The 12,269-nt window shown below is 36.7% G+C and overlaps 1 protein-coding gene across 1 annotated transcript in view; it reads right to left on the reverse strand.

The window, feature by feature from the left end:
* Nucleotides 1-6,139: 6,139 nt before the first annotated feature.
* Nucleotides 6,140-12,269, reverse strand: part of GFRAL (GDNF family receptor alpha like) — a 70,444-nt gene continuing 64,314 nt past the window's right edge. The window contains exons 7-8 of the mRNA XM_070777683.1: nt 6,345-6,440; nt 6,140-6,216 (exon numbers count right to left, since the gene is read on the reverse strand). Of these exons, the coding sequence (XP_070633784.1) occupies nt 6,140-6,216; nt 6,345-6,440 (173 nt within the window). The remainder of the gene's footprint in view (nt 6,217-6,344; nt 6,441-12,269) is intronic.

Genomic DNA, 12,269 nt, shown 5'->3' on the forward strand with positions numbered 1-12,269 from the left:
TCAATATGCCAGCAAATTTGGAAAACTCAGCAGTGGCCACAGGACTGGAAAAAGTCAGTTTTCATTCCAGTCCCAAAGAAAGTAAATGCCAAAGAATGTTCAAACTACCACACAATAGCACGTATCTCACACAGTAGTAAAGTAATGCTCAAAATTCTCCAAGCCCGGTCTCAACAGTATGTGAATCGTGAAATTCCAGATGTTCAAGATGGATTTAGAAAAGGCAGAGGAACCAGAAATCAAATTGCCAACATCCATGGGATCATCAAAAAAGCAAGAGAGTTCCAGAAAAACATCTACTTCTGCTCTATTGACTACACCAAAGCCTTTGGCTGTGTGGATCACAATAAACTGTGTAATATTCTTAAAGAGATGGGAATACTAGATACCTGACCTGCCTCCTGAGAAACCTGTATGCAGATCAAGAAGCAACAGTTACAACTGGACATGGAAGAACAGACTGGTTCCAAATCGGGAAAGGAGTAAGACAAAGCTGTGTATCGTCACCTTGCTTATTTAACTTATATGCAGAGTACACAATGCAAAATACCAGGCTAGATGAAGCACAAGCTGGAATCAAGATTGCTGAGAGAAATATCAATAACTTTAGATATACAGATGACACCACCCTTGGCAGAAAGTAAAGAACTAAAGAGCCTTGTGTTGAAAGTCAAAGGAGATAGTGAAAAGGTTGACTTAAAACTCAACCATCAGAAAACTAAGATCATGGCATCCGGTCCTATCACTACATGGCAAATAGATGGGGAAACAATGGAAACACTGAAAGATTTTAATTTTTTTTGGCTCCCAATTCACTGCATATGGTGACTGCAGCTATGAAATTAAAAGATGCTTGCTCCTTGGAAGAAAAGCTATGACCAACCTAGACAGCATATTAAAAAGCAGAGACATTGCTTTGCCAACAAAGGTCCATTTAGTCAAAGCTATGATTTTTTTCCACTAGTCATGTATGGATGTGAGAGTTGGACTATAAAGAAAGTTGAGCATGAAAGAACTGATGTTTTTGAACTGTGTTGTTGGAGAAGACTCTTGAGAGTCCCTTGGACTGCAAGGAGATCAAACCAATTAATCCTAAAGGAAATCAATCCTGAATATTCATTGGAATGACTGATGCTGAAGCTGAAACTCCAATACTTTGGTCACCTGATGGGAAGAAGTGACACATTTGAAAAGACCCTGATGTTGGGAGAGATTGAAGGTGGGAGGAGAAGGGGATGACAGAGGATAAGATGGTTAGATGGCATCACTGACTCAATGGACATGAGTTTGGGTAAACTCAGGGAGTTGGTGATGGACAGGGAGGCTTGGTGTGCTGCAGTCCATGGGATTGCAGAGTTGGACACTACTGAGAGACTGAACTGAACTGATGTCCATATCTTCTTGTGAAGCTTGATTTGTGCCAGTCATTCATTGACTATGAAAATAGTGGAAAAGAAAAATTTGAATCCCAGAAGTTGTCACTAAATGGTGAAATCAACTGATGCTTGAGATGTTCTATTTGCTTAAGGCATTTTATTACAGGTGTCTGTGTGTGTTAAGTCACTCCAGTCATGTCAGACTCTTTGTGACCATATGGACCACAGCCTGCCAGGCTCTTCTGTCCATGGGATTTATTACAGGCAAAAGCATCTAATTACTAGACAAGTAATGTAAATTGATAAATGCAGTACTTCAGAGAAGATTGTTTGAAACAGCTATTTCCTGGTTGTTTATGTGCAAAAATGGCATAATGACAGCTGGGATGAGAGACTGGCAGTTGAGCTTAGGATTTAAGATGAAAGATTCTGAAATCTGCTCTATTGGTGTTCAATTACTAATTTTTTTGTTGACCACTGTGAGACTACAAGAAATTGCTTAATCTTTTTAACCCTCAGTTATTATTTCACACTCTATCCCCCACTCTTCTCTATTCAACACAAACATATTTCTAAAAACAACTTGATTTGTTCCCTCTGTTTTCTAGAGAACAGTCTGTTTCTCAGGCTTTAGCAAGCCTACATTAAATGGCAGTGATTGGGAGATGGAAAGTACTATTTACCTTCTCTTATGTAACTAAGAGAGTGAACAGCCTCTGGAATATGGAGAGCTCTTTGAAGGAGTTTTGTGACTCACTGAATATTATTCTTCCCTGTTTGAAAAGATAAAGGCTGGCTTTTCTAGCTAAAAACCAGCTAAACACAGCCAAATGTTAATTTCAGATTTAATTGAATGTAGACAATTTGACAGAGAAGGCAATGGCACCCCACTCCAGTACTCTTGCTTGGAAAATCCCATGGACAGAGGAGCCTGGTAGGCTACAGTCCTTGGGGTCACACAGAGTTGGACATGACTGAGCGACTTCACTTTCACTTTTCACTTTCATGCATTGGAGAAGGAAATGGCAACCCACTCCAGAGTTCTTGCCTGGAGAATCCCAGGGACAGGGGAGCCTGGTGGGCTTCCGTCTATGGGATCGCACAGAGTTGGACACGACTGAAGCGACTTAGCAGCAGCAGCAAGCAGACAATTTGACCTGAAGCATAGTGAACAGCAATAGATATGCTACCAAGCAGGTAGAAAATGTCTGACTTTTAATTGTAAATGTATCACTAAATATATGTCCCTGTTGTTGAATATTTGAACCTCTGTGTCACTACAGATAAAACAAGCTTATGTTTTTTCTTAGCAATGAGTAACAATGTGATTGTAGACAGTTGAATAGCATATATGTATCAAAAACTTAACAAACATCTTTTCCACAATTTTCTGTTCATAATTATATTCAGATGTCAAGTCAGGCCTAAAATAGCAATATAGTAACACTACAGAAATTAACAATTATCATGTTACTTTATATTGCAGAAGCTCAGTAAAAATTAGCATAGAAAAAATTAAATTTACAAATGAAATATATCATTGAAATGCACATTGATTTTTTTCAGTGAGTGTGGTTGCTTTATATCTTTTCCAACATGACACCAAGACATCAAGTTAAAAAGTTCAAAAATATTCAAATTAAAAAATCCAAAAATATAACTTCTGATTTTTACAACAAATCATCCAATCACGCATACTTAGAAACTTAAAGTCAATGCTAATGATTTGGTTGATGATTTGGAAATGAATATACAAATAACAAATATATGGAATTTTTTGTTAGCATTTTTCCTTTTGGCAAGTTAATAGGCATTTATAAAATTGATCAGAAAAAAACCTGTAACTATAAAGTGTTACATTATGATACACAACCAATTACTCTTATATGGACTCAAATTTACTATTAAACAAATCATGCAGACTGTAATTTAGAATAACAATTTTTTGTTGGCTTCAAGGATAATTCTTTAATTCTATGCTAGTGCCACAATAGATCTGACTGTAAATTTATACTTGAATATTTTCTTAAGAAAAAATAAATCTAACATCATACCAATTATTATACCTACATGAACATATTTGATGATCCAGGATCATTAAATCCACCCTAACAATTTCTTTGATGATGGAAAGGATATTCTGTTGACTTGCTTTAACAAAAGTGATTGTTAATCATCCGCGACTCTTAATGAATCATGAGTGTGCCAGGTATTTGGGTTCATGAAGGATCTCTTGTTTTGATTCAATATTCTGAAGGTTCTATACAAAAACAAAAGTCAACAATATGCCATTTTAAGGATTTTACAAATGTGTCTGTGCTTATATTTTTGGTTCTGAAGAGGAAGATAATAAAATTTTTGAAAGTGAAGTTTTAAAAAAATAGAATATTCTAAGGTCTAAGTGTCATGCATTTAACTATGTTCTCCAAGAAATCATTTTCAAAAACAAAATAAAGAGAGTCTTTTTTCTCACATATTTAAATTTTTAGTTATTGGCTTCACTGCAAAATTCTTTGAAGATTTAGAGCTGTTTTGATTTTGTATAACACAAAACAAATGCAAAAACCTTAAATCTTTACTGAATACAAACAAGTGCTCACATGGATTAGATTTGCCCATCAGGTAAGTGGTAAGCAGCCCGCTTTCATGAAGAAAGCATTATTGATCTCCAGTGTGAGTTTCATAGGTACTGTGGTTACTGATGCTTCTGTTTCATCTTATTCCTTCTTTCCATGATGGCTTTTACTTTTCTCTTTTTTTAACACTGGGTCCGGATCTTTCAGATCCATGTAAGGATCAATTTTAAATTGCATGGAAAGAAAGTTATAACTAAATATGATATAAAATAATGATATAACATAGTTATAATATTATAATATAATACACAATAAGCTCTATTATTAATAATATTAATCATATAGTATAATTATTATATTGTTAATCATACAAGTAATAATAGTATGAAATTTGTTTTTTAATACATATTACAGCCAACTCAAGATTTTTGCCTATAACACTCTCATTGTCATCCAGTGAAGGAACATGCCTTTCTATGCGGGTAAGAAAAGGGAAGTCAACAGCTGATATATAGGAAATTTTGAATAGTCATGGGCCTTATTTACCTGAAACACAAGAGTAATCTGTAAAAATCCCTGGGCCCAGGTGGCAGATGTGAACTTTATACTTTAAGTGTGTGGCTAAAAAGTAAAGATTGAGGACCTACAAGGATTTTGCTAAGCTGGAAAGCTTTTTATGCTTCTCTCCATCAGTCATCTGTGATGGAATATCTAGGCAAGCCCAGTAACTGAACCATGCTTTCAAATATTCTAAACCAAACAAAGGAAAGTTTAATAAATTCCAAATGCTATTTCCCCCCCTTGAAATTGACTCTAATACTTTGGCCTTTAAACTGTATCTTGGAACTCCAAGAATATCTTTTCAGACAAATACAACTTTTAAGGCCTTGAAGAAAAACAGTTTGGGATTGATATCGGTCAGCATCAAATGAAATGGTTAGAGGAGTTGGATCCAATAGGGAAATATGTTTAGCTGGGATTACATTTAAAAATAAGTAAGCTTGAGTGCCTGTAGATAGGGCACACACTGGTCACGTGCCCCACCCCTTGCTACTACCACACACCTCCCCATTCCGTCTTGCGCTTGGTCTCTCTGGTCATGGAGTCCTTGGAGTCTGAGGAGCCATAGGTGTGCCAGCATCATCAAGTTTACTGAATCTTGTTCTCTGAGAATCATGAGATAAACCTCTACTGCCTCTGCTGCCCTCAGGCTTAATTTTACTGATAAATATATTTTAGGTGCATGTATATAATGTATATATCATATACATATGTACACACACTTAATATATATTTTTTCATTAAAATTTATGATAGTCAAATTATACAAAAATATACATATTTTTATATATGAAGAATTCCATGGACTGCATAGTCCATGGGGTCACAAAGAGTTGGACATAACTGAGTGACTTTCACTTTCACTTCATACACATTGGTATCATTAATAAGCAAGTGAACATCATTGATATTTAAATATAAAATACTTATTATGGCTTATTAATTATTTTACTATTATTTTAATTAAAAATAAGCAACTGAATACCACTTTATATCTCTTTGTAAGTGTTAAATAAGTGGAAAATGTTTAAACCCTAGACATTTAGACATTACAATTGATATATCTTTAACCTAAGTTCTCACATTCACAGTGAAGGCAGCCAAGAAGAGAAGATTTGGAAAAAGTAAATTAACTCAGGCAACAGGAATAAGTTCTTTTAAAAAGATGCCTGATGAAGCCTCATTTCATACCTCACTTAATAACTGTGTACAAAAATAAGAATAAAACTCAGCTTATAAGAAATTAAAGACTATATCTTCAGGTAAATATAAAGTGTGTGAAATAGGCAACAGGTCCATTATGTGAGCAGATTAATCCTGCAAGGGATCTGAGTAAGGAATGCAGCAAAGTTCAATTTGGATTTTGTAGGAAAACAGGGGAAAAGATTGAGAGCCATTTCACTGGAAGAACGATGCATATGTGTTTATAAAATGCAGCGTGAATCGTCAGTGTGATTACACTTCCCTTACATATGCAGACAGGGTAACGTTCTCATTGACCCCTCCCAGGATTCCCGTGTCTTAAGGGAGAAGCGCTGCTCCCCGGCCCTGCTGAGCTCTGCCATTCCGATGTGTGGTCCCACGGGGCTGGTGCCCTTACAGCCTCCCTCTCTGAGCTGCATCCACTTACCTCAGTTTGACCATCAGCAGGAGAAGGATCCCGCAGGTGGCCGTCACGCACACGACACCATAGATGACTTCGCCTAGAAGTAAAAGATGTTTTTAAAGTACTGGATTTTTAGAGAGAACGAACACTAAAGATATTTTAGAGGGTGGATTTTTATTATATGTGCTGCTGAAGCAAGCACCAGAGGATGGATTTTTAACTGACCATTGAAGGAGGGATGAAATCCACTGAGAGTTATCTCCTTTGCATGTTTTCCTTTTTGCAATGCAATGCCTTTCACCTTAGACAGGGTCGGATAATCTGAAAGAAAACAATGAAAATGAGGTGAAAGTATATCAAAGTCATGCATTATTTTTATCCCGTGGGTTGTAATTTGCTTTATAAGACAACAATTTATTTCAATAACATTATTTTAATATAATATTGGTATGATAGATTTGGGTAAAAGGGAGAACACTTTTATTCAATTTTAACAGCCTTTTTCACCTTTAATCAAATAACTGCATAATTGAAGTTGCTTTAAAAATATTACTAGAATAATGGTTACATTTTATAATACAATTCATTTTACCTTATACATAGACTAGGGAAAAAATACAATAATTTAAGGCTGAACATTGGGATACTGAAAAACATTCCTTCATTACAAGAGTGATTGTTCGAGTGCACATTTCCCCAAGACCCACTGTATTTATGAATTTTTAGAGTACCCTCAGGAGAGTCCCTGAACCAGTCACTCTGCTCAACTCTCTACCTAGACACTTCAATATCTGGTTTTGCTCATTCCCCTATTCTGTCTCCCTTTTTGAACGACTTCATTTTATATTGGCTTTACATATGTTTGCCTTACTTAAAGGCTTTCCTGGTGGCTCAGATAAAGAATCTGCCTGCAATGTGGGAGACTTGGGTTCAATCCCTGGGTTGGGAAGATCCTTTGGAGAAGGGCATAGCAACCCACTCCAGTGTTCTTGCCTGGAGAATCCCATGCAGAGGAACCTGGCAGACTACAGTCCATGGGGTCACAAAGAGTCAGGGATCCTCTTGACCCGTCCGTAGCCCTCTTCTTCTTGTCCATTTTGTCCTAAATGTATTCCACCCTCACTTCACAACTCATAAGACAAGAAGGTGCAAGCCTTGGACATTTGGACTTAACTGAGCTCTGGTTTAGGCGATTTTGTTGATAACTTTGAAGTGAAATCACCCCTAGTTTTGATTCAAGTTGACACAAACATATATGTCAAACATACCAATAATTAATTTCTTTAATGATAATGGTTCAGGTGGATTTTAAGGCTTAAAAAGAAAGAAAGAAAGAAAAGAAAAACAACGGAAATGGAGGTAGAGCCTCCATTTGAGAGAGAGTTTGCTATCTTCTGTTACAGATGTTTCACACATTTTGAAACCTAGAAGTCTGAGTGGATAGATTTTTTTTGCAGAAGTGAGTATATCAAGTAAACAGGGTATTGTATCCAATGACAACAGGCTCTGAGTGGGAGAGGAGAGAAGGCATGTTAACCAACAGTCCCATCTAGTCTTCACTCTGACCAGAACTGATGCTGTCAGGAGCCAGCTCCTTGGAGCCAAGGCGTGAGGTCCACCCTGAATACTTGGTAGAAATCACAGGAACCAGACTGTTTGAGAGCAGTAATAAAACGATCAGGGTGGGTGCAGGAGAAGCAGCCTAATATAAGAGCTATAAACGTACCTGAGAATTTTGTCACTGAACACTAATTCTCAAGGAGTTAAGACATGAGCACACAGTTCAGACATTAACTGTTAAGACATTTTTAGCTCAAGATTGTTTTAATCCCCAACTCACCTATCAGATTATCACATATTTATGGAAGTCTGACTTTCTTAGGAAGTGAAAAATCAACCTCTTCTGAATGTAAAAGCAATAGAAGTATAGCTTTTGATTTTTTTTTCACTTTTGTGGTTATAAAATAATTCTGTTATTCACTAGAAACTCAGACGGAAAAATTGAGCTATTTCAAATTTTTTTTAATAACAGTGGTGTTTTGGGGGGAAGAATTAATTTCAATCAAGTTAAACATACAGATGTTTAGTGAACTAAGTGATCACAATTAAATTTTATATTTAAGTAAATTGGAATATTAAGCATACATTATTTTGCTTCTCTTTTAAATTCTATGGTGTTTTGTGACATTTTAGGTGATTCATTAAATGTAAATGTATGTAATGTGCATTGGCTGATTATTCCAATGATGCTATGGCTTTCCTTTATGAAATTCTACCCCTCAGTACATTTTGCCTAGTTAGGTATTACAATTCATCTTTATAGTAGAAAAAAGGTAGGATTTTGATTAATCAGGCTATCTTTTAGATATATAACAGCCTAAGGTAATTGTTAAACATTCACCTGGTAAGGCTTAGAAAGAATTGTCTTATTCACTAAATTTCACTCACATGGAACTCATTAACAAAGTTATAATAGATCAATGACAGAAATGCTAGCTAATGATCCCAGTGAAAATTTTAATGTGACTAGCAGTCACTCCACAATCTTAAATATTGTACCCTGGGAGAATTCCAAATATCAGTTAGAAGAGATTAATGTTACAGAGGGTTTCTTGGCTACTGAAGCCCATTGGAGATTGTCCCCCACCTTTTATAAACAGTGAGGCTTACTGTGTTTTATAACCATGAAATTAAAGTCGGCAGAGTTAATAACCGACCTCAGTCCCACACCATCTGCTATATTTATAGATAAACATTGTCTGTGACTTGTTTATCTTAACTCCTCCCCTAGAGGAATTATATTATATTATGAACTATATTGTAAAATCCCTGTACATTTGATGGGAAATCAAGATTAATTTCAGCCTTACAGTAAGAACAAATTTAAATAGTATTCTCCCCAAATGAGCTACAGAGATGGGATCATTTCTGTCTTTTTTTTTTCTTCCAAAAATCTTACATAGCAGTGGCTGAGAGCTGATGCAGACCAAACCTCTACTTTGTATAATTTATATGAAGTAGTAAATGCATTGTAAAAAATGTGGCGGATCAAACACAAAGTCATGATTTAAAAATAAATGTCAGAGTTCTTGAGACAAATTAACTTGAGTACAAACTACAGATTTGTCAACCTTCAATTAAAGCATAACCCAGAAGACTCTGATTGGGAGAAAAATTTGATGGAAGGAACATTTTCATAGAATAATTTTTAAAATATATTAATGTATCTGTCTTTCTTTAATAGAAGTACAGTTGATTTACAATGTTGTGGTGGTTTCAGGTGTACAGCAACATGATTCAGTTTTATATGTATATTTATATATTTCATGTTGATGTATGACAGAAGCTAACAGTATTGTGCTTATCCTTAATTAAAAGTTAATAAATTATACACACACACACACACACACACACACACACATATATATGTATATATACATTATTTTTTGGAGAAGGAAATGGCAACCCACTCCAGTACTCTTGCCTGGAGAATCCCACGGACAAAGGAGACTTAGCACTATCTACATTATTTTTAGACTCTTTTCCATTATAGGTTATTACAAGATATTGAATATAGTTCCCTATGCTATACAGTAGGTCCTTGTTAGTTATCTCTTTTATATATAGTAGCGTATACATGTTAACCCGAAACTCTGGATTCATTCCTATTAATGAATCCCATGGCATAGTTAAAATTCTTTTGTCTTCTTTCTAAGTTTAAATAAACAGCACCAATACCATGACAACATCTTATTGAGAAGGAAAATTAAAGGATACTCTTGTGTATCCTTGGCCTGGTGTTATTTCTAATTTGGTCAATACTGTCTCACCTGAAGGTATATTAAATCCCAAATTAGAAATGAGTTTTTAATTGCTTCACTTAATGATCAGACGGAGAAGGCAATGGCAAGCCACAGTACTCTTGCCTAGAAAATCCCATGGATGGAGGAGCCTGGTAGGCTGCATTCCATGGAGTCGCTACAAGTCGGTCGCGACTGAATGACTTCACTTTCACTTTTCACTTTCATGCAATGGAGAAGGAAATGGCAACCCACTCCAGTGTTCTTGCCTGGAGAATCCCAGGGACGGGGGAGCCTGGTGGGCTGCTGTCTATGGGGTCGCATAGAGTCAGACACGACTGAAGCGACTGAGCAGCAGCAGCAGCAGCAATGATCAGAATTGAGATTCCATACATCATGGACTCTTTGAATCATCAGTGTATGAAATCCTCCTTCTAAAGTGGATTGAAGGGGCATTGCTGCTGGGAGAATGGAAAATATATCAGCAGTTACAAATCTGAAAAGCCTATACATTATTAATATGATAAATCAAGATTAAACACCTACCATAGATATAATACCATTGCTATTAAAATGTATGCCTTGAAACTAAACCAACTAAGTAATATGCTTCCCTTAAGCAGTTATAACAGGAATCAACAAGGCATATTATTTTATTTAATTCATAAACTTCAAAGAAAAGTATGTCTTAGGTTTATCTTCTCCTACTGTGGCTAAACTCATGGTAGTTGCCAGGGGCTGGGGTGACACAGAAACTTGGGTTATGTAGTCAATGGGTATAACATTTCAGTTATGCAAAATGAATGAGTCTAGGAATCTATTGTATACCATAGGGCCTATTGTTAACAATGCTTACATTTTTCCAGAAAGAGTAGATCCTAGGTTACCCGTCGCGGATCAGTCCCCTTCTTGGATCACAAAAGGGCTTGCAAAACTCAATGAAGCTATGAGTCAAGCTGTGCAGGGCCACCCAAGACTGATGGGTCATAGTAGAGTGTTCTGACAAAACGTGATCCTCTGGAAGAGGGAACAAATCACCCCAGGATACTTGCCATGAGAACCTCATGAACTGTATAAAAGACCAAAAAGATATGACGCCAAAAGATGAGTCCCCCAGGTCTGAAGGTGTCCAGCATGCTACTGGGGAAGAGTGGAGCAGAATTACCAATAGTCCCAGAATGAATGAAGCGGCTGGCTCAAAGTGAATATGACACTCAGTTGTGGACGTGTCTGGTGAGGAAAATAAAATCCAGTGCTGCAAAGAACAGTATTACATAGGAACCTGAAATATTAGGTCCACGAATCAAGCAAAATTGGATGTGGTCAAATAGGAGATGGTAAGAATAAACATTGCCATCCTAGGAATCAGTGAACTAAGATGGACAGGAATGGGTGAATTTAATTCAGATGACCATTATATCTTCTACTGTGGGCAAGAATCCCACAGAATAAACTGAGTAGCTCCCATAATCAACAAGAGTCCTAAATACAGTACTTGGGTGCAACCTCAAAAATGAGAGAATGATCTCGGTTTGTTTCCAAGGCAAGCCATTCAACATCACAGAAATCCAAGTCATGCCCCTCCCGTGGACACCAAAGAAACTGAAGTTGATCGGTTCTATAAAGACCTAGAAGACCTCCTAGAATAACACCTAAAGAAAGATGTCCTATTCATCATTGGGGATTGGAATGCAAAAGTAGGAAGTCAAGATATATCTGGAACAACAGACAAGTTTGGCCTTGGGGAACAAAATGAAGTAGGGCAAAAGTTAGCTGAAATCTGCTAATATAATGCACTAGTCATAGAAAATACCCTTTTGCAACAACACAAGAGACTTTATACACGGGCATCACTAGATGGTCAATACCAAAATCAAATTGATCACATTCTTTGTAGGCAAAGATGGAGAAGCTGTACAGTCAGCAAAAACAAGACCCAGAGGTGAGAGTGGCTCAGATCATCAGCTTCTCATGGCAAAATTCAGGCTTAAATTAAAGAAAAACAGGAAATACAATGGGCCAGCAAGGTAAGACTTGCATCCTGTATGAATTCACAGTAGAGGCAACGAATAGATTCAAGGGACTACATCTGGTTAACAGTGTGCTTGAAGAACTATGGACAGAGATCTGTACAGGAGGCGGTGAACAAAACCATCCCAAAGAAAAAGGAAAGCAAAGACAGTGTGGTTACCTGAGGCGGCTTTACAAATAGCGGAAGAAGGAAGATAAGTGAAAAGCAAGGGAGAGAGAGAAAGTTACATCCAATTAAACCCAGAGTTCCAAAAAATAACTAGAAGAGACAGGAAGGCCTTCTTCCATGAACAGTCCTTAATGATAGAAGAAAACAATA

Source organism: Bos indicus, chromosome 23 (genome assembly GCF_029378745.1).
Source record: "Bos indicus isolate NIAB-ARS_2022 breed Sahiwal x Tharparkar chromosome 23, NIAB-ARS_B.indTharparkar_mat_pri_1.0, whole genome shotgun sequence".
Lineage (NCBI taxonomy): Eukaryota > Metazoa > Chordata > Mammalia > Artiodactyla > Bovidae > Bos > Bos indicus.